General features: G+C 46.5%; 2 protein-coding genes across 2 annotated transcripts; both read right to left on the minus strand.

Moving 5' to 3' along the window:
* Positions 1-538: 538 nt before the first annotated feature.
* On the minus strand, positions 539-7,994 carry cat (catalase). The gene is made up of 13 exons (XM_068739316.1): positions 7,717-7,994; positions 6,195-6,366; positions 5,931-6,041; positions 5,651-5,781; positions 5,467-5,571; positions 5,261-5,386; positions 4,987-5,178; positions 4,191-4,343; positions 3,964-4,102; positions 3,403-3,533; positions 2,972-3,079; positions 2,460-2,543; positions 539-2,100 (listed from the first exon to the last, which is right to left on the minus strand). Exons 1-13 carry the CDS (start codon positions 7,780-7,782, stop codon positions 2,035-2,037), a joined length of 1,584 nt encoding a protein of 527 aa, XP_068595417.1. The 5' UTR covers positions 7,783-7,994; the 3' UTR covers positions 539-2,034.
* Positions 7,995-14,072: 6,078 nt separating this feature from the next.
* Positions 14,073-20,901, minus strand: syt12 (synaptotagmin XII). Its single transcript, XM_068739775.1, has 7 exons — positions 20,856-20,901; positions 20,388-20,581; positions 19,853-20,254; positions 17,120-17,335; positions 16,199-16,319; positions 14,768-14,901; positions 14,073-14,246 (listed from the first exon to the last, which is right to left on the minus strand). Exons 1-7 carry the CDS (start codon positions 20,899-20,901, stop codon positions 14,073-14,075), a joined length of 1,287 nt encoding a protein of 428 aa, XP_068595876.1.
* Positions 20,902-22,432: the final 1,531 nt, after the last annotated feature.

Raw genomic sequence — 22,432 nt, forward strand, 5'->3', positions numbered from 1 at the left:
TGCACTTTCCCCCCCTCACTAGAAACAAACGCCGCTGACGCACGCACGGCCTTTTGTCTTTACGCGCAGATAGATTGAAAATCAATTACGATATGCTTTAAATAGGTTTCTATTCTAAATGGAGCGTGAAGAAGTCGCGCCTCCTTCCTGCAGGTCTCTGCAGCAGAAACAACCGAACAGCTCGTCCCGTTATCAAGTCGCTTAAACATTCATGTGCAGGAATTCTGTCAGACATTCCAGCCAGCAGTTCTGAATACAAAACCTGCAACGGATCATTTGAAGCATTCACTTTCTGTAATTTAACAAATAATTGATGTGGCGGGGACTAAATATTAGATTGAACAACCTCTAAATTCACATCAACATTGATTGACTGACCCTCGTGATGGATGGTCAGTACTCTAGTCGAGTGGTGGATAGTCGGGGTGGTCACATCAGCAATAGTCCAAATCTTCCAAACGCACCGTCTCCCTTTTGACAATTAATCTAAGCTCAACTGTCAGGAAACCAGTTAGAGAGGAAATGATCTCTGGAGTCGTTTTGATCAGACCGGCTAGAACTTTATTAATTTCAACAACAAGCTACCTTTAAATGAACGCTGCTGATTACACACGAAGGAACACGAGCACTAAAGTCACATGAGAGTTCCACACCATGAAGATCAATGCAGTCAGATATGAATGGACAAAGCAGGAGCAGGTGACCTGTACGGCTCATTTTGGACAGAAACACATTTGTTTGCATCCTGATGAGGATCTTTAGGCTCCACAAAGTGATCATAAACATCCTACAACTCTTACATGTAACCCAGTTTGTGCTCAAACAAGCAAAACCACAGAGAGGAAACTTCCTGGTAGCTATAAAATAAAAATAAAGACATCATTTCTAGAGCATTTCCCCCGAATCATCTTAAATTTTGTTGTACTTGTTTCCCCAAATATGGATTGAGGTAATTATTATTGAGCACACAATCATACCCAACTCTAAAGTAAGTTCAGTTGTGGTTTTAAGGCGAGGAGAGGAAACTCAAGCTAAGAAAGCCATACACACGAACTTGTCTGTTCATATGCGGAAACCTGAAGGGAAGTTTCTTTATGATCAGCGGCTTAACGAAGACAAAAACAACCCCGCAGGACAAATGAAGGCACTTCACAATCTCATTCATCCCCGATCGGCATCGCGTTCCTCCGACCTTCGGCTGAAGGAAGGTCGGATCACACATTACCTGAGAAATCACGTCTACAGAGGCCGGAACGTACAAAGCACATTCAGCAATCCCCAAACAAATTGACATTTCAGAAAACAATCAGGGAAAGGGGAACGTCTCAAAGGTGATGAGCAACGGTGGCCATCCGCTAACTTCCTAGTCAACACCCGGATTCGGGGCGTTTCCTTTCCCTAAGATAGTTTTGTTTGCACCTCCCGCCTCCCGCCTCGTTACTTCTGGATCAGCTCCCGGGTTTGGGACGTTCCCTTTCTGTCAGATTGTTTTCTGAATGAGGTTTTTACTTCCCGGCCACCGTACAGCTCCCATCGGTTCTGCTTTCCCAGGACTCTGCAGGACGGATTCCAGGAAAAGTGGGAGGTTTATATGGCGCACATCCAGATAAAACAAGGTGGATCCGGGAATGTATGACTTTGAGATTCCCAAATTATACAACAACTCCAGAAAGTACTTTTAATGAACCCTGAAGGGGCGGAGCTTTGCAAGCTGAACGCACATTTTTAAGGAAGACGTCATCGCTCAGCTGATGCTCCCATTCATCCGAGTCGTTATCCAGACGTGCACTAAAGTCTTCACAATCAAGCACTGAAATGTGGCAGCTTTTAAATACAGAAACCAGCACAGGTTCTAGCAAAGATTGTGTAAAAGAAAAAATAGAATTTCTGTAGCAAATCAACTGTTTGGATGGGCTGAATTATAAATGAACTAACAAACACACACACGCGAGGTTATTTCTCAGTGGTGTGAGCGATTCCATCTCGTTTTCGATGACCTGTGTATTTGCCCTCAGGGGGGCAAATTTTGATGCGTTACATCTTTGAGGATGCGGTCAATGTCGGGGCTCCTGGGCGGGTGTAAACGTGGAGGTTGGGTTTCTAGAAATGATACAGAGGGGAGACGGATTAGGACTCTTGACGCAGAGCGACCAATCAGGTCGCGGCTCAGACTGAAATACAAGGACCAAGTCCAGGACCTTCTCTTTAGCGCGCTCTCCTGTCTAAATGTTCCCATCTTCCATCAACGGTAGCGGTCTATTAGACCGACATCTTTGCTGTTGCTTGGCAACACCGCCAGCTGCTCTGAGACGTCTCATTGGCTACAGTGACCTCAGTGCAGAGCTCTCGTATCGAGCCCCAACCGCTCCTGGTATTTAACCCGCTTTACAAAAAACGAACCAACAAGCTCGTCCATTCTGGATCATGAATGGCCGAGCGGGACCGGGGACTGCGTTTACCTTTTTGGCCTCCTTGTTGTGTTGGTCCAGACAGGCCTGAACCCTGCTGGCGTAGCCCGGATGGACGGCCTTCAGCGTCTCCACCTGCAGGACGGAGCAGAGACGTTTCACTGGTTCCCAGCAGAGCCTCCATTAACAGCCGGTGGATTGTTTGGACACCAGCTACAGTCTACTTTGATCAGCTGGTTACGTTTTCAGTCTTTGCGTGCCGCACATCTGCTCGTTCTTCAAAAGAGACGCTGGAGAATCGTTTCTTAAAAGCTGACGGCATCACCCAATGCGTTAAGCGTTCGTATTTCCCCATTTACTTTTTAGCTAACGCTTGTTTTAAATGGGACTCACACATTTGCAAGTGTTCGAGTTGAAACTTGTCTCGTAATTTAAAGCAGTCGGCCTCGTCTCCCAGCAACAGGCACTGGTTTCCTGAGAGCAGCCACTACATCCTGTGGCGACATCCTGCAGCAGAAACTGATTCTGAAGCAGCGCTCTGGAAATGGAAACGCGTGGCTCACCATGCGCTTCTGAATGAACAGCTGCGCCCCCTTCAGGGATCCGGCCAAGTTCTGGCAGAGTCTCTGCTGCTGCTCCTCGTTCAGCACCCGAGTGTAGAAGTCCCGGACCTGCAGCCCAACACAAGCCCGTCACATGCACGTTATAGCATCATGCTATTATACAGCTCACACACACACACACACACCTTTGTCCACAGAGGAGCAGTCAGGAGACGATAGCATTTCTTAGAACTCGTAAGCATTTCTCGGAAAAGCGTGGCTACCGAGGAGTGATGCCATCGTCAGATGTGAAACACCAAACATGGCTGGTCTTTGCACAGACGTGCTTTGTTAGCCGATAGCTGCATTATAGATTCATATGGTGGATCGTCTCTTTAAATATTGACCTGATGATGAACCTCGACCCTGAACCCCGAGAACTTCGTCTTTACCTGCGTGACGTTGTCCTCATCCGAGGTGTTGTAACGCGCCACGTCTGGAAGCACCTTGAACTTGGACTCCATGAACCCCGGCTGGGCCTCTGGGGCACTGAAGCTGTTGGGGAAGTAGTTTGGGGCACCACCTAGTGGAAGGTGGAGGCAAACACACGCAAGATGAATACGGAATCCACAGACGTCTGTTGAAGCGACGTCAGAAGTGTAAAAAGAAGGTTTCACTGGTTCCTCCAGAGTTACAAGAGCGTAGAAAAAAATAAAAGGAGGGACTGAAGAAAGGAAATAAAGACATAAAGGAAGAGTGCAGGATGCTGTGAGAATCTTTACATCTCAAGTGTAGATGAGACGATCATCTTATCGACAGACGCTTGCCGTTGCTGGCTGGAGTCTGTCCCAGCGCGCTCTGGGCGAGGGGGGGGGGGGGGGGGGGGCGACCTCCGACGCATCGCCAGACTCAATAAATCAATAAATCAATAATTCATTAAGCGGTTTAAAAAAAAAAAATTCCGGAGGACCCCCCCCCCCCCGCTGAGGTACCCCGGTCCATTCAGAGGTTACCTTGGTTGTCAGAAAGGCACATGGGCCCGTCGCGCTGGTAGTTGGCCACGCGGGTCCTGTAGGGGCAGTTGACGGGGATCTGCAGGTAGTTGGCTCCGAGCCGGTGTCTGTGCGTGTCGGGGTAGGAGAAGAGCCGGCCCTAGAAGAAGACAAGGGCGCCTCGTTTTCAGAGAATCAGTACTTTCCTACGTCGTAATCTGAAGGGGGGGGGGTCTGCGCTGCTTTACCTGCAGCATCTTGTCGGGGCTGGGCTCGATGCCAGGAGGCATGTTGCTGGGGTCGAAGGCCATCTGCTCCACCTCTACGAAGTAGTTGGTGGGGTTTCTGTTGAGCACCAGCTTGCCCACAGGAATCAGAGGGTAGTCCTTATGCGGCCAAATCTGAGGGAGAGACGTTCATTAGCTGCAACAACGCAACCGTCGTCTGCGGAGCTGCTTCCAATCAGATTAGAAACCACGATCAAAAAGTTAGGGGTCCGATTCCGCCCTCTACAACATAACATTTGATTTAACACAAACACGCCTTGTTAAAATTTAACTTGAGATAACGTCGCGCCAAAGTAAAGCCGTGCAGAAAACGAGGCCGCCGAGATCAGACACGAGAACGGAACGAAGTTGTGCAACGAACCCGAGCCCTTATCTACAAGCTCAAAGCGTTCGTCCTCGACTCCGACAGAGATAAACATGTTGCAATGCAGTTATTTGGCTTCTCAAAATGTGCCCAATCATCGGCAGTCAGCGGTTCTGGTCAAAAATGACACTCTTGCCGATTCGTCGTTCCTCTGGTGACTGACGGAGACTTTTGCGTCCGACACTGCAGCAATATTCAAAACCTTTCTCCAATAAAACACAATCAGTTCTCTCTTATCAATCGATATTGGATATCTTTTGCTCGGGCTGTGAAAGGTTGGATTGTTGTGCCTTTATTGCACCGATAAAACAGTAGAAAGGTGGAATACGGGTCGTTGTGGTTCTGCCTCGGAGCCTGGAGGAAGGCTACCAGCTCACGAACAAGAAGCGGTACCTTGGTCAAATCAAACGGGTTGAACTGGTACTTCTCGGCCTGATCGAAGGTCATGATCTGGATGGACATGGTCCATGATGGGTGGTTGCCGCTGGCGATGGCGTTGAACAAGTCTCCAATGGCATAATCTGGGTTGGTTGCAGCCAGGCGCTCCGCCTCGTCGACGGGCAGATTCTTTATACCCTGATCCGTCTGGAAAACAAAACGGATGTCCAAAGACGACCGCGGTTCGGGTTCGGCTTCGGGTTCGGGTCCGGGTCGGACGCAGACCGACCTTGTAGTGAAACTTGCAGTAGAAACACTCGTCGGCCGCGTTGACCATCTTGAAGGTGTGAGAGCCGTAGCCATTCATGTGACGGAAGCCATCGGGCAAACCTCTGTCACTAAACAGGAAGGACACCTGAAGAACGGAGGAGAGGAAACGTTTCTGTGCCAGGAACAACTGAACCGCTGCCTAGCAACACCCCGACAAGCCGCTACCTGGTGGAGAGACTCGGGCCTCAGGCTCCAGAAGTCCCACACCATGTCAGGGTCTTTCATGTGCGTCTGGGGGTTGCGCTTCTGAGTGTGGATGAAGGACGGGAACTGCAGGAGGGTGAAGGTGAAGGTGCTTTATCCTGGTTCACGTCTGGCTTCCCTTCGCTATAGATAAATATTAACTCACCAGCATGGCGTCTTTGATGAAGAAAATGGGCGTGTTGTTGCCCGTCAGGTCCCAGTTGCCGTCCTCCGTGTAGAACTTGACTGCGAAGCCTCGGGGGTCTCTCACCGTGTCTGCTGATCCAGATTCACCGGCTGAAATACAAACGGGACGCAGCGATGACAAAAGGCGCCGGGTCTCTTCACGTCGCGTCTCAGCGGGGAAATCCTCCGAACGCGTCCCAACGCGAAACGATGACACGTTATCAGTCACAGGCAAAAAGCCGACGCGCCGCTGCGCTTACCTACGGTGGAGAAGCGCACGGCGACGGGCGTCGACTTGCCGATGTGCTCGAACACCTTGGCCTTGCAGTAACGCGTGACGTCGTGAGTCACCTGGAAGTAGCCGAACGCACCTGCATCACGGGGGAAACACATCTGGATCAAACGTGCAGGAGCGGCAGAGTTCTGTTTAGCACCTGACCGAGCCCGTTTGGGTCAGGCGCACCAGAACCGGTCTGAATATTACACGCCGCTGGAGACTCGGACTACCAACCCCTCAAACTTACCTGCTCCTTTGGCATGAACCACTCTCTCCGGGATCCGCTCCCGGTCAAAGTGAGCCATCTCATCAGTAAAGACGACATCCTGGACCAGCAGGGGGCCCCTGGAGCCCGCAGTCTGCAGGTTCAGCTTGTCTCCCACAGGATGCCCCCCCCCCGTGGTGAGACGGTCCGCTTTCTGCAGCAACCCGGATCCACACATCAAAGGAAAGACACAGACATAATTACAATGCGCTCTAATGTGCAGAATATCACTCTGACGCGGTGCTGAGACAACAGACGAGTCGACGGACGGAAAATCTGACGCATGAAAACATGAAGTTTGTTGTGTTGACGTAAGACGCAAAAAGCTAAAGAGCAGAAACAATGACATTTAACTTGCTGCATCGTAACGATGATCAGCTCCAGGTAAAGCACGTTGTTATTGTAATACTTAAACACACAACAACCAGAGGACTCAGACAAACACACACACAACTAGAGGACCGAGACAAACACACAAACAACCAGAGGACTCAGACAAACACACAAACAACCAGAGGACTCAGACAAACACACAAACAACCAGAGGACCGAGACAAACACACAAACGACCAGAGGACCGAGACAAACACACAAACAACTAGAGGACCGAGACAAACACACACACAACCAGAGGACCGAGACAAACACACAAACAACCAGAGGACTCAGACAAACACACAAACGACCAGAGGACCGAGACAAACACACAAACAACTAGAGGACCAAGACAAACACACACACAACCAGAGGACCGAGACAAACACACACACAACTAGAGGACCGAGACAAACAAACACACAACTAGAGGACCAGAGGCTACACATTTAGTCACTTATTTGCTCTGAATTGTTCGTTGTGTAACTGAAGGGACCGAAGTTCAGTCACCGAGTCTGACCGACGTCACGCTGCAGACAACGAAGCTCCGCGTTGAACGTCAGAAACTAGTTAGCTAACTATATAGCATAACACAAGATTAGCATTATAGCACAACACAAGATTAGCATTGTAGCATAACACAAGATTAGCATTATAGCACAACACAAGATTAGCATTATAGCATAACACAAGATTAGCATTATAGCATAACACAAGATTAGCATTATAGCACAACACAAGATTAGCATTGTAGCATAACACAAGATTAGCATTATAGCACAACACAAGATTAGCATTATAGCACAACACAAGATTAGCATTGTAGCATAACACAAGATTAGCATTATAGCACAACACAAGATTAGCATTATAGCATAACACAAGATTAGCATTGTAGCATAACACAAGATTAGCATTATAGCATAACACAAGATTAGCATTATAGCATAACACAATATTAGCATTGTAGCATAACACAAGATTAGCATTGTATTTACACTTAGCAGCGCCTTGGGAGTGTTTTATTTAAATGTCTGACATTAGCTTGCTCAATGCGTCCCTTTAGTCCGGAACGTTCGACGCTCAGCCTAAAAGCACCCCGGAGCTGCGCACCACAACATCTACAGACCTGCGTGGCTCTGCTCGCCTTCCACAGCTTCATCTGGTCGGTTGAATTATCTCTGTTTTCCGCCATCGTGACAGGTGACGAGGACAGGACGAGGACGAGGACGAGGACAGGACAGGACAGGACAGGACCGGACCGGACCGGACCAGAACGAGGACGAGGACAGGACAGGACAGGACCGGACCGGACCAGAACGAGGACGAGGACAGGACAGGACAGGACAGGACCGGACCGGACCAGAACGAGGACGAGGACGAGGACGAGGACAGGACCAGGACGATAAAGCGTCACCGTTTTATCTGACGGACCAGAAGCGAACCTCCCACTCCTACTATCTGTCTGGCTCCTCCCCCACCAGCGCCCCTCGCTTTTGATTGGTTGAAATGGGAAACCTGACCTATTTGGCTTTACTGAATAAACTTACAATAAAAAAAACATAGAATCGATAGAATCAAAAGCTTTTTGAAAGTCCAGAAACATCATAAAAGCATCGCCCTTAGATGAATAGATGATTATAATCAATCAGATTCAGAACCAAAGAGTCAGTGTTTAGGAGTGAAATAGGTCTAAGGTTGCTGAGACATGTCTTATCTTCACCAGGTTTTTTAATTAATGTTCTTACCCCTTGTTTCATTGTTTCCATGAGCTCTTTTTGATTAATACATTCAATTAATGCTTGGAGCAAAAAGGTCTTAAAGATCTTTAATGGATAAAAGTGGTGTTGTCGGAGCAATATTTCTTGACCTGAAAAAGGCGTTTGATACTGTCAATCACAGAATCCTCCTGTCTAAACTGTCTACCTTTAATTTTTCACTGCGCACACTTGGATGGTTAGAATCATATCTATTACACCGTTCTCAGTGTGTTCAACTACAAAACCATCAATCAGCTGTTCTAGGTCAGTCTACTGGTGTTCCGCAAGGTTCTGTCCTGGGACCATTGCTGTTCTCTTTATATGTTAATGATTTACCTTCTGTTTGTCCTGACATCGACTTACAAATGTATGCTGACGATACTGTTATCTATGTTTTTGGTAGCAGTACTACACAAGTTGCTGAAGAACTCACTGACATCATGGTTCATGTAACAACTTGGCTGAAGCAGTGCTGTTTGCAATTAAATCTGTCAAAAACGGTCTGCATGTTTTTCTCAAAGACAAAGTGCTCTGGTGCTGACCCAGATGTCTTTGTTTTGGGGGAAAGGCTGCAGATTGTTTCCGAATACAAGTACCTTGGAGTCCTTATAGATTCACAACTTAATTTCAAAAAACAGGTTAAAAAGGTCTGTAATAGAGTTAAATTCTGTCTCTCAAACTTTAGATTCACTCGGGATTACATGTCGACAGGGGCGTCGTTGATGTATATGCATTCAATGATTCTTTCGCATATCACTTACTGCTTAACAACCTGGTCGCAGGCCAGTATCACTACTCTAATACCTCTGCAGTCTCTGTACAAACAAACGCTTAAAATACTGGACAAAAAACCAGCACATTTTCATCACTGCCCAATATTAAATAAATACAAATTGTTAAACTGGGAAAATTTGATTAAATATATAAATTCATGTCTGATGTACAAAATTATTAATGGTTTAACATCTCCTCCGCTCGGACAGTTTGTGGATGTAAGAACTGCCACACATCGAGTTTCTAGAGGTGCTGCAAGAGGGGACTGCGTTATCCCACTCAGGAAAAGCAAATTTGGTCAATCTGCCTTTTCCTTTAAAGCTGCACATGAGTGGAATTCTATCCCAGTTATCGTCAGAAATCTTGAGAGCTGTAATGCATTTAAATTTCACCTTAAGGAATGGCTCATTAGCACACAGTTGTGTCGTCACTGAGAGAAACTGCTGTTTAATTTGTTGTTTTTTACTGTCACCTGTTTTTATGATTTTAGTTGCTTTATAAAATTTTAGTTAATAGACATTAAGTTTTACTGTTACTTGAAATTGTTTTAGTTGATATAGTTTTTATTTATGTGGTTATTTTATATCTGTATTTTTATTAATTTTATTTCATATGTATATATATTTTGGGGCCATGGAATTTCTGTCCAGGGACAACAGATGAAAAATAGCCTTTTGGCTAATTCTGGCACATTGACAGAAATGTTTATTAATGTGCGCTGTCCCTGTTAAATAAACGAATCATTCATCACGCCCAAATGGTAGGCGAATGGTGACAACTACTTCTTCTTCCACCCGGGTAAGTGTGTACAGTACACACTTACTTACCCAGTGGAAAGTGTGTACAGTACACCCAGTAAGTGTGTACTGTACACACCTAATGGGTAAGTGTGTGTGTACAGGGCAAGTGTGTACTGCTCTGCGTCAGGTGCTGCAGGCAGGTAATCCAGGTACGGAGGGAGAACACGTGGAGCTTTAAGCAGCACTTCATTCTGTACTGATGGAGTTCACGTAAATAAATATGGCTATAACATAAGTAAATTAATAAATGCTTCATCAAATAGCTGCATGACTTCAATCTGGAGCGACACCGAGATAATCGCCTAGATTTATTCACGCAAGGTTTCCTGAAGAAGCGAATATATTTAATATACAAAATGTAGCAATTCTTGTGGCATTTATATATTTCAATATTTTACTGTCAATTTCAATTTGAGTCACCTGGTATTATAAAGCAGCAAGTATTTGTACCCCCCTTGTTGTAAGGATATTTGGAGAGACGACACACACGTCGCTGAATCTACATCAGACGAAGCATTATTTTGAAATTCACGACTTCTTTCATCGTATATTTGTACTAAATATCAGATCGGTATCAGCTTGGAAGGAAAACCTGCAGCGCATCTCTGCTACGATGACTTTCAATGATCAACAGTCTGAAAACTAACCTGCCGAGTTCACACATAAAACAAACACAAGATGTTCTCTCAGTGAGAGGCATAAAATGATTCCGTTAAACTACACAAGCGAATATTTCCCCAGGCACACGCACTGTTGCCTCATCACTGGTGACAATCATCCTTCCATTTCAAGTGTAAGAACTCGTGCGTCATGAAGACAAACACGCAGCAATCTGCAGATACATTTTGTGATGCTGTTACATCACTACAATAGTATTGCTGCTTGTTTTACATTAAAGTACAGCTTTATCAGAATGTCTTCCTTGCACTCAATCTTTTTATAGTATCTTTTGCAGTTTTGTCTTTATTTGTAATCGATATCTACGTCATCTGGAGCCAATTACCAGTGGTGGAAGAGAACTTTTGATATTCCACTTATTCACCTGTGACGTGCAGACGCACCTTTACCAAGGCCTCCTCATTCAAACAAGATACGAGTCCAAAGGGCTACTGTTGAATCGCGTTTATTTCAAACAGCATTCACATATTGTGTGAATGCTGTTCACTTTTCACCGTTTTCCGTAGGCACAAGTCACATCAAGTGCTAAACAACATCATGCATGATCGAATGTCGGCCACAGCTCTGTTGAATCAAATGCAAATGTTGATTGTAAATAAAAATATTGCTTCAATATCTGGCACATTGGGACCGCGACCACGGTGGGTGATTTTTGGACAGATTTTCAAAGTGATGTGCGGAACACGGTTAGAACTTCCAAAATGTAAAGTACAATCTGCTTAAAAAAAAACCACATTGTCGCGTAAGCCTGATGATGCCTTTAGAGTTAGATAATTCACATTCAATAGTTACAACTAAACATCACTGTTGCACAATGTTGTCGAGATGATCTCAGATAGATAGAAAGCCGCCTTGACATTCTGACGTTTTCCACATATCTTTATTTAAAAAAATAATTAACTGACTTAAGCAGGAGAACCGGTCAGGCTTGGAGCTCCTCTCGGTTTGTCTGGTGAACGTTCTGAATATCAAGGCGTTTCCTTCAAATGACAGGACCTGTAAACCCGTTTAAAAGGTTAGTTTAATATCACGATTTAAATTCCCAGAGGCTTTTCTTTTTAAAGTAATTCAGTAAATATGCTGTTATACAAATGAACTTGGAGTCTGATGTTTGTTAAAGTCTAATACTATGAAAAATGTCAGTGAAAAGAATGCTGTAGTTAACTATGTACACTGTAAAATATATGGTATGCAACTTGTATTGCATTATTTATGGTAACAACAGAAATATGTGTGATATTTATATGTTAAATACATCTGATTAGCCACCCTGTAACAACTGCTACAAATTATTTCACCTGGATAAGAGAACCTGGATATTTCTTTTTTCCCCAAAACACAATGAATACTGAATATACCAAAATCTCTATTATTGATCAACCGCACTGTTTACAAATTACACAAGCAAAACCAAGAGAGCAAAATCAACTCTGAAAGCGCTAAGAAATCAATAAATTCGGTGCGATTGATGACTCCTTTGAAAGGGCAAATGAAGCTTTCCTGAAAGAAGTGATTTCATCCTACGGTCTGGTCAGTTCTCGAGATGGTCATCACGGGCTCTTCAACTAGAGCCGAGCCGAGGAGTAAAACAGAGTACATGGGTGTCAATGAGAAGGTCCCAGGGGGGACAGTGAAGTTACAAGGAATAGACATAAAGAAGGTAGAGGACTTCAGGTACCTCGGGTCAACAGTGCAGAGTGATGGAGAGAATGTGGAAAGGAGGTGAAGAATCGTGTGCAGGCAGGCTGGAACGGGTGGAGGAAAGTATCAGGTGTGCTCCGTGATAGGACGAAGGGACAGGTCTACAAGACAGTGGTGAGGACAGCCATGATGGACGGCTTAGAGACAGTGTATCTGAGGAAAAGACAGGAGACGGAGCTAGAAGTGGAGGAGATGAAGATGCTGAGGTTCTCCTTGGGAGAGACCAGGTTGGATAGGATTAGAAATGAGACAATAAGAGGGACAGTGAAGGTTAGACGTTTTGGAGACAAGGTCAGAGAGACCAGACTTTGATGGTTTGGACATGTCCAGAGGAGAGACAGGGACTATATCGGTAGAAGGATGCTGAGGATGGAACTGCCAGGGAACAGGGCTAGAGGACGACCCAGGAGAAGATACATGGACGTAGTGAGGGAGGACATGAGAGTAGTTGGTGTTGGGGAGAACGATGCAAAGGACAGGGGGAAGTCGAGAACGTTGATTTGCTGTGGCGACCCCTAACGGGACAAGAAGAACGTACAGTAGTAGTAGTAGTAGTAGTAGTGCAGTAGGAGTAGTAGTAGTAGTAGTAGTAGTAGTCGTTTGAGACTTTTTAGTAGGAAAACAATTTCGATGGAGAATCCAGATTTAGACCGGGATACGAAAAGAATGTCAGAACACAAAGCATCAGCTGCTTTCAGTGTGGAATTTTGTGGATTTGTAGGCTTCGGTGGCCCTGAGAGAACATTTAAGAGAAACAAATACAAGCAGAAAGGGAATCAGAGAATTCTTAGATTTCATTCTTCCTGGCTGATTAGCAGCAGAAGACAAAATGGCAACACTCCAGAGAAGCATTAGGCCATATTCACGTGCTACGATCAACAAACAGCCAACAGGAACAATCATCATCGATAGTTTTACCCGAGACCACAATAAAAACGTACAACTTGGACCCATTTACTTTAGGAAGGAACTAAAACACGCTGGACCGGTGATAAAGGGCAGCCCAGCCGGAGTCCAGTATGCACCTGGAACAGGTTTGACTGGCGGCAATGCGAACCCAGCACTGACTTTGATCATACGGGGACCGGGCAGCCCTCAGCAAAGGGCCCCGGACTACATACTCCCAAAGCACCCCCCCCCACAAGACACTATGATTGGGCACGGTCGAACGCCTTCTCCAAATACACGCAGGGACGAAAACAAAGGTTTATAGCATGTACCCTTCCACATGCTTCCACCAGAGGGCAGTGAAGTGACAAAACTGACCGAAAAGAAAGTCTGATAAAGGCGTCGAATGAACGAAAGAGGGCGAAGGCATCGGAACCAGGCCAGGGAAGCGCTCGGCAGGAGTTTCTGTGGATATTTAATACTCCAAAACGAGAGGAGGAGGTTTTATCGTTACCTTTTCATGACACTTTTTAAAATACTGGCATTAGTTGCTCTCATCAGGGGAAAATAGAATGGGTGAACTTTGACCCAATGTTTCTTCAGACTGTCGTTATCAATCCTAAAGCAATCAGCTAATGAATGAAGGCGCTACATTTATGGAACGAAGCCGCTGATGCGTCACTATAGGACAACACCCATAATGCACTTCTTCTTCGTCTTCTCTTGGCTTGTCCCGTGAGGGGTTGCCACAGCAAATCAACTTTCTCACAATGCACCCAAGCCAAAAAAAAAGAAGCCAGACAATACATCGTTGACTCGGCGATCAATGATGGCCGACGCGAGTGTCCTGCGCCCCCGTCCGGCGTCTTTGAGGACAGACGGGACTAGGTTCTGCGCAGAGGGTGCCACATGGACACGGGCTTCCTCAGAGTGGCCAGCATCTGGTTCCAGTGGGTGATCCCCATGCCGCTGGCCTCCGGGCCGATGATTACGTGGCCCAGATTGTCGCCTCGGCTGTCGTCTGTAGTCTCCGCCACCGTCACCCTCAGGGAGAGTTCCTGCAAACAGCACGACGGGATTATGCAGCTTGCTTGTTGTGCTTTCAGACTAATCCGTGCATTTAAAAAGCACATTTTACAACACAGGGTGATTTTAGGGATATTGTCATGCTTAAGTTTCTTGTGGAATGGCTGTCGGGGTTACAGGCAAAATAATCCAACTAAATGAACCCAGTTTAATCTCAAATAAATTGAAACCGGACAAACCAATCGACAAATAAACTGATCTGTCAGAGATGCACGTAAAATCAGGTTGTTTTGGACATTTAAAGGAGGAAATGTTCCTAATATGCTGTAACTTTAAGTGCGTTTGTTTGCTGTGCCATTTTGTTTATTCGGGCTCTGTTATCACATTTTATCTTATCATTTACCTTGACCTGAATACAGAGTCATGAATTTCCACTTAGTCAGCCGTACTTCTGCCAAACACAATTTGTTTGCTCATTTTCCTTCTATGAATCGGTATTTAAGGCGACCTTTGTGAGAGCGCCGCCCTCCGCCGAGCGTTTCCAAAGCTTCACCTGCAGGACGACGGACGGCACAGAGAAGATCATGGCTTCGTTGAAGATGGGGTTGGTGTCGTCCCGCTTGGTGGACGTCTTCTTCTTGCTAATCTTCCTGCCGTCTTGCAGGAGATAAACTTTGACAAATGGATCTGATAAATGAGAATGACTTCATTAGATTGTGAAGTGAAGGCCTCCGAACTGCAGAGAAGAAACACGCCCGAATATTTGAAGAGTGTGTGATAAATGATTTATTGGCGGTAATGTCTGCTGCACGCCATTAACCCCGTGGGCAGAACGACAGGGTGTAACCTGTGTAATGCCACCTGTGTAATGCCATGCAAAGACGGATATTTAGTGATTTGTTTATTTGTTTATCAATGCAATAAAGCCAAAGCCAGTCACAGGTGTTTTCTTATTTAACAAGATCATTATTCACATTTAAGTGAACTGATCACTCCGAATCGTCCGTAGTGCACGAGAGTGTGCGTGGGTGGTTGTCTGTCTGTGTGCCGGTAACGGGTCCGAGGTGCGCCCGGCCTCTCGCCCGTAGCAAGCTGGGACAGGCTCCAGCAACATCGGCTGTCATCTCATCTACACCAGAATGATGGATGGATTATTCACATGATGAGATGCACCCCCCACAGGCGGCTTTTACTCTCTGCATAACAGCAACTCACAGATCCGTCCATTCACGCTTCAGGCTCACGTTCACACTGGTGCATTTCACCAGAAGCAGCTCTTTGAAATGGGCAGCTGAGATTTTAAGCCTGACGGATAATTCTGAAGCAGACATGAATAACCGGAGAGCTCAGACCTCCGCCGAGCAGCTCGTTCCTCTGCTAACTGGATCGACACCGTCCACATGGTGATCTGGATCAGCACCAAAAGGATCTAGATTGTTCTTGGTATCTTTATACACCAACCATGAAAAGTAAAAGTGAATCAGAGTCTTTTTTTGTATTTTTAACTGATTCTTGAATCCGTAAATGAAGTTTTCAATGTTAAAATAAAATATTTTCTACCGACCCCATTCTGGATCTGATCCGGATGAAATTTGGTGGTGGGATAGAGGCCCCCACCCTACATAACTGTGTCAAATTCCATAAATATCGGTCATATTGAGGAACAAATGCTGAAGCTCCATTTACTGCAATGTCAACGGAAAATTCAAAGTGATCCAGAATCCAGGATCTCTTCTGGATCGTCACCAAACTGTAATAATCTGTTCCTGGTAACATTCCCAACATTTTCTCAAGATCTGTCCAGAACATCTTGAGTTACTTTGCTTACAGACAGACAGACAGACAAACTGCCGTTAGAGAGTTGGACATGTCGAGTCTTGATTATCTGGTGGGATGTGACTGATTTGAGGAGAGCGGACACTCTGGAGTCTGGACATGGATTTATAACCCCCCCCCCAGCAACAGAGACACCAACGTCGCTGACCTGCAGTGGTCTTGCCGTTGGTCCACATCAGGTTCTTGCATTTGGCCACAACCACCGTGAGGCGCTCAGCTGTGGGCAGGTAGCTGAGAGACAGCAGGATCTCACCGACGGCATCCACAGCCTGCGGAGTCAAAGGGAAGCGTAGCAGACAACGAAAGAGCCGCCATGACGGCGGCGCCAGGGGGACGCGCCGTCCCACAGAGCGCTCCGAAGCCCCTGCTGCTCCGGAGGGTTGATGAGACGGTGACACCGTCAATTAAATCAAAGACACGTCAAGTTAGGTTGTCTTTCAAATACAAAAGGAGGAAATAGAAGTAGGGTCATTTATAGATAGTTAAAAAAAGATTATGTTGCAGTTCTTCTACGCACAGTTTAAGTGCAATCGATCACATCATGATGTCAGATTTTCAGACTTGCTAATTGCTTAATTGAAATTAAAATACTGTATTTCATTGCAGTACTTGTACTTTTACTTCAGTAAAGTATCCAAGTGTTTCTTCTAGACTTTCTTAACCAATAATAGAACTCATTCACTGTTTGATTCTGATCTGCTCAACTTATGATTGCATCATAAAAAAAAAAAACTGGTCAAGTAGCAAAAAAAACCCCCAGGAGTTGTCATGGCAACCACTATTACTATACACGTGTAGCATCAAGTCAGATGGCTACATGTTTTGAGAAGCAGTTTTTACATATTCCCTGAGATCACAGCATGCAGGCGTTTCATTGGCTGTTCTTATCTTAAATAAGTTATATTTTACCAGATAATCCGTCCATTAATCCGATTGCATTATCAAATTATAACATGTCGTTTTGTGAGTTTCCAGCTGGGGGTCTCAGACACACAGAGACAGAAAGAGCAACTCTTACTGGATCACCGAACACAGTCCTGGTCGAACCTGCGGCCGGATTGGAACCAACCTTGTTGACATCTTGGAGGTAGAGCCAGGCGTTGAAGGGTCTGACGGTCAGATCCAGGTCGGACAGCTTGAGCTCTGCCACGCCGGCGCTGAGGTTTCGCTCTTCAGCATCGACACCGAAGGCGGCGAAACGCAGGCTGTACTCGTCCAGCGCAGAAACGTCCATGTGGATGGAGTAGTCCTCGTCAAAAATCACCGTGAACGCATTTGTCTGGACCTGAGAGGAGACAGGCTGTAGATAAATACAGTGTTCTGACAGATCCTGTTGGCAGACAGTCATGTCCATCCTTTTGGTAATGTCCACCACCATCCGTCCTTCTCGGTTCCTAAGCAGCTAGGATAGAGAATGTATTTTTTGCAGCATTTGGGGTATCATTGTTCATGGAAACAAATTTTCTGTGGTCCCAAGCAGCTGCTTAGGACCACAGAAAATTTGGTTCCATGACCACTAGGGGCCACCGGACCTGCCAACCCTACTTCCTTAATGATGCAGGGATTGCTGTGCGCAGCGCGCGTGAACACTGCAGCCGATAACGGTCATCTTGGCAGCTCTCCTTTTTTGTGTGGCTGCAATCTGGCAACCTACAGAGTGACGTTGGACCTGACCTCGCGCTGATTGGTCGCCTTATTGTAAACAAACTAGTGCGGAAGCCGCTGCTCCTCCACATTGAGAGTAGTCAGCCGAGATGCCCCCTGGGCGTCTCCCTGGGGAGGTGTTCCGTGCATGTCCCATTGGGAGGAGGCCTCAGGGACGACCCAGGACATGCTGGAGAGAGACTATGTCCGAGGAACGCCTCGGGATCCCCCTGGAAGAGCTGGAGGAGGTGGGCGGGGAGAGGGAAGTCTGGAAGTCCCCGCTGAGACTGTTGCCACCGCGACCCGAAGCGGTGGAAGATGGATGGATGGATAAGTCACTGCCAATTTTCTGAAATCTTCATTTATAGAAATCGTTCATGGAAAAGATTTCAAGAAAGTGGGAAAGAATCCCTTTTTATTTGTTTAAGGCTTATTTTATCTTATTCTTCTGTAACATTCATTCCTTCTAGATTTTGAGTGACAATGGAGATAAATAAATGAAACCATGGACACGAGTGGAAACATAAATAATCTCCTTAGTGAAGGTCAAAAGACGAGTCATGGACTGAGATATGAGAAACTGACTGACAAAGATGAAGGTGATGAAGAGGCTGGTCTCAGACAAGGGTTTACAAAGCAGTCAGGCGTTACCAGGCAACCAGCGACTGTGAACGTGTGTGAACAGGATTAATAATAGGTCTGATCTTCACACCAGTGTGTGTTAAGTGTGTACTTCACTGAGAGATATTTGTGCTGAAATCAACACTGAAGTAAACGCAAACAAAAAAAACAAACAAGCATTAGCAGGAGTCGATAAGTCGCTGTTACGACCCGGCTCGGGGGGAAAGGGAAGCAACACAAAATAACCCGGATGGTGGAAAGTGTTTCACTAAAGCATCCAGGACTTCAGAAACTGGTTCACAAAGGCTGATTACAATAACACATGCAAACAAACCAAGAGGGAGGAGCCACGGGTGCAGCGAAACAAGACTCAGTACTCAAAGCGCTCACTGTGAGGTACAAGAAGGGAAACAAGACTCTCTACCCGAGTGAACATAAACAGCGCCACGGCCTCGGAGGACAAGACACGAAGCTTTGCACAAAGTCTCCCGGGTCTCAAAACACCCGGTCGAGAGGCGAGCTGCCACACGTCGACGGGCCGCCCGGACTGACGAGATTCCAAGGCTTATGAAGCAGAACGTCTCGGAGGAATGGCTGGGATTAGCCAGGCGGGAAGCTAACGCTAAAGTCACAAGCAGGCTACATGGCTAGGAGCCCAGGTGACCTTGAACTGTCCTTGGGCTGTTCAGCATCAGCATCAAACATCAGACACCGCTCATCAACATGCAGATATGAAGCATCCACCGCAGAAAGCTTCCCTCCACATGCATGTCTGCAGATGCAGGGGGGGCATGGCGGTGATGTGTGGGGTGAGATTGAGGCAATAAAGGCCGAGCGAGAGGGAGAGCGAGAGGAGGAGTGACACTGAACAGGGAGACTAAAGAGATGAAGTGATGAAAGGCTGATTCAGCGTTTCTCCTGCTTGTCCACACTGAAGAGGGAGGAGCTAATGTCGATGCTTCCTCTGTTACTGCACCCAGCTGGAACACATGAGTACAGCTGAGCGACGTGTTCGAGCTGCACAACAGCAACACCGGGCCGAAAACGATGACTCACAGCCGGGCAACGTCTCCGAGAGGAGAAGGCGAGAGGCAGGGGGAGCAGACGGAGGGACGGAGGGACGGAGGCTCGTTCTTCATATTAGACACAAGATTTTATGAGAATTAAAAGACAAAGGAAGAGAGAAATATTCCCGCAATAACTAAACTGCACTTCCACAGAGGAGTAAATATTGATCTGGTGAAGGATTCAGAATTTAAGAAATCAGGTAATTAAGGAGAAAGAAAATAGAAGGGAGTACGGTACTCGAGCACGGTACTGTGCAGACACACGTCAACACTGCTATTCCGTTTTCTTGCTAAACTAAAAAGTTTGCACACTTCCATATGGATTTCTTCATCACTCTGTTAGCTACTAAATGCTAATAGCTGCTTTTAAAATCTTAAATCTTTTAAAAATAGGGGGAAAAGTTGCAAAAAAGAAGAAAGAAAATTTAAATTTCATAAGGAGCATCTCAAGAACACAGAAGCTTCTTTACCCTTGTGACTCCAATGAGCTCCTCCGGCCCCAGGGAGACTCTGATGAAGCAGCCAGGGAAGTGTCCCTCCTCCTTCTCCAGCAGGTCCTTTCCCTGGTGCAGGGTGATGTGCAGCCGTCCCGTCCCCTGGCCCGGGTGCCTGGATGGCTCGAACTCCAGCGTCACCTCCAGCTGTCCGACTGTGAAGTCGTGGCCGAAGTTGTTGGCGATGGAGGAGATGGAGCTGAGAGAGTCGGTGGAGATGGAGCGGTTCAGGTGCACCGTCCCGTTCGGATCCAGCTCCCTGTTCATGAGCTCCAGATGGCCCAGGTCCCTGAAAGCATCCGGGGTATCGCTGAAGGCCAGGCTGGGCTTGCGGCTGGAGGTCGTGGAGGTCCGCCGGTGGTTGTTGGCAGCCACTCGCTTTAGGGGGGAAATAAGTAAGAGATAAAGAACATTTTAGAAGAACTGATGCTAAAATTGATCCATTTTCAAGACCCAAGTTGTGATAACACGATATATTTGATATCTGATGCTGAAATTCAAACGTAAACACCTTCTGTCTGACTTCTGAGAAGGACGTTCCATATTTTTCCTGCAGGTACCGATAGTCAAAGTTGGGGAAGGGGGACGGCGTTGGGAAGGTTCCGGATTTCCACAACTTCCAGATGTTGAGCCCGGCCATGGCCAGCAGCACTAAGAAGCCCACCAGGTAGATGCCCGCCTCCCAGCTGGGCGGGTTACGCACCACTGAAACAGACAGCGTAAGGTTTGCTGTCATTTTGGGGCATTTGTTCTAAGACCAGCTGATTTGGGCCACGAGCCTCAAAAGGACTCAAGGAGGCCCGAGGAGCGATCCTTTATGCAGATTAGACAGGAGGCGGGATAAAGCCTCCGCAGCCATCAAACAGACACGCCTGATTGGTCCTACCTTCACAACAAAGAGGACAAATCTACCGCTGCTAAATGAATCTACAAACGGTCACATGCGTCTGCAAAGGAAGCGTGACTGGCGCTCACTCACCACTCAGATGGTAGCCCGATAGATCCCCGCTTTGAGTTGAGGACATGGTGCTGCAGCCAGCCTGGAAAAAACATCCAACAGCAATGCAGTCAGGCTTCAACTCAATTCAATTTTATTTCTATAGCGCCAGATCACAACAGAAAGTCATCTCAAGGCACTTTACAGGAGTAGCAGGGAAAGACAGAACCCAACTTGACCCACAAGAGCAAGAACTTTGGCAACAGAGGCAAGAAAAAACTTCCATTCCACAGGCAGAAACCCTGGACAGAACCCAAGGCTGATCGAGGACAGCCATCTGTCTGACCGGCTGGGTTGATAAGAAGAGAGAGAGAGAGAGAGAGATAGGAGGAGAGTCAAAAACAAAACGTAACATGGATGCTGCTGAACAAGCTACTGACTAAAGAGCTGCTACATAAAACTATAAATGCTAATGCTGGCATTTATAGTTTTATATATAGTTTCTTCTGATTATAGACGGAAGAGAATAAATCACACAATCAGTTTCATCATCCAGAATATTTTTACATTCACAGAACACATGGTTTAATTAACCTGTCTGGACCAGAGGGCGACCCCCCCCCCCCCCCCCCCCCTGCTATTTCACTGACACATGCGTAACAATGTCTAAATAACACTTCCTCATAGAGAAAGGAAAGATGTCAGTCAGTCAGTGCAGGACCGATGGACAGAAGAGCCACAAACGGCACTCGAAGTGATTCCTCAGAGCTCTCAAATCCGTTGTTTGACTTTCGTTTGAAAGAATCGCAAACATTTCACTCCTTGGGCATCGTCTGACTCACATCGGACAGTTTAAAAAGAGGAAATCAATAAAGGAGAAAGAGGGTGCCACCGTTTCTATTCCACAGATTCATCATCGTTGCCAAAGCCTGCTGTCTGCATTACCCAGCATGCAACTCGCTGGTGGATGGCTCAGATATCCAGAAGTGTAACTCTACCATACCTTCACTTCAATCCTGCCACTGAGAAATTGTCTTTATACACACATTCAGAAGAGAAACATGATCTCTACCTGCAAGCTGTTGAGAGATAAGAGATTATTTCATTGATTGAAATGAGTCCATTTTTAGGAGACTTCGGCTGGGCCCGTTATAAATAGTCAAATAAATGCCTGAAATCTAAATTAATGCCATTAATACATCAGAATGTTGCGTTCCAGAGGGGCCATTCATGCTCCTGCTCCAGAGCAAATGTCCACGTTATTGATGTCTGCAATCTGGTGTCTGACTCATTCCTCCTTTGCACCCCCCCCCCCCTCCCCCCTCCTATGTGGAATCTCCCCATATCTCAGCGGCTTGGAGGGAATGGGAGCATTACACTAATGATTATGGAAATAAATCTGGGCGGGTCGTCGTCTCAATTCTGCTGAGCGCTTTGCAGACCGCGGCCCTGCAGGCCAATTAAAGCGTCTGACGCAGTGCAGAGCCCCCCCCCCCCCGACAGCTGCTGATGTGCCACGAGCAAAGCACGAACGTTCTCTGGCAGGAAGTCTCTACTGTAGCTTAGCAAAAAAACGGATTAGCATGCGCCGAGTCCGAGGCGGCTGCAGGAGCCTCAAA

The sequence above is a fragment of the Brachionichthys hirsutus genome, chromosome 5 (genome assembly GCF_040956055.1).
Source record: "Brachionichthys hirsutus isolate HB-005 chromosome 5, CSIRO-AGI_Bhir_v1, whole genome shotgun sequence".
NCBI classification, from domain to species: domain Eukaryota; kingdom Metazoa; phylum Chordata; class Actinopteri; order Lophiiformes; family Brachionichthyidae; genus Brachionichthys; species Brachionichthys hirsutus.

What these genes read in the sequence shown, in the direction of transcription:
- cat (XM_068739316.1), bottom strand. Translation starts at nt 7,782, where the DNA reads ATGGCGGAAAACAGAGATAATTCAACCGACCAGATGAAGCTGTGGAAG. An exon ending in CGTGCGCTTCTCCACCGTAG is followed by an intron (nt 5,782 to 5,930) that starts GTAAGCGCAGCG and finishes TTTGTATTTCAG; the next exon opens with CCGGTGAATCTGGATCAGCA. An exon ending in ACTGCAAGTTTCACTACAAG is followed by an intron (nt 5,179 to 5,260) that starts GTCGGTCTGCGT and finishes TTTGTTTTCCAG; the next exon opens with ACGGATCAGGGTATAAAGAA.
- syt12 (XM_068739775.1), bottom strand. Translation starts at nt 20,901, where the DNA reads ATGTCCTCAACTCAAAGCGGGGATCTATCGGGCTACCATCTGAGTG. An exon ending in ATCGGGCTACCATCTGAGTG is followed by an intron (nt 20,582 to 20,855) that starts GTGAGTGAGCGC and finishes TGTCTGTTTCAG; the next exon opens with TGGTGCGTAACCCGCCCAGC. An exon ending in TGCCGTCCGTCGTCCTGCAG is followed by an intron (nt 14,247 to 14,767) that starts GTGAAGCTTTGG and finishes TGCTGTTTGCAG; the next exon opens with GAACTCTCCCTGAGGGTGAC.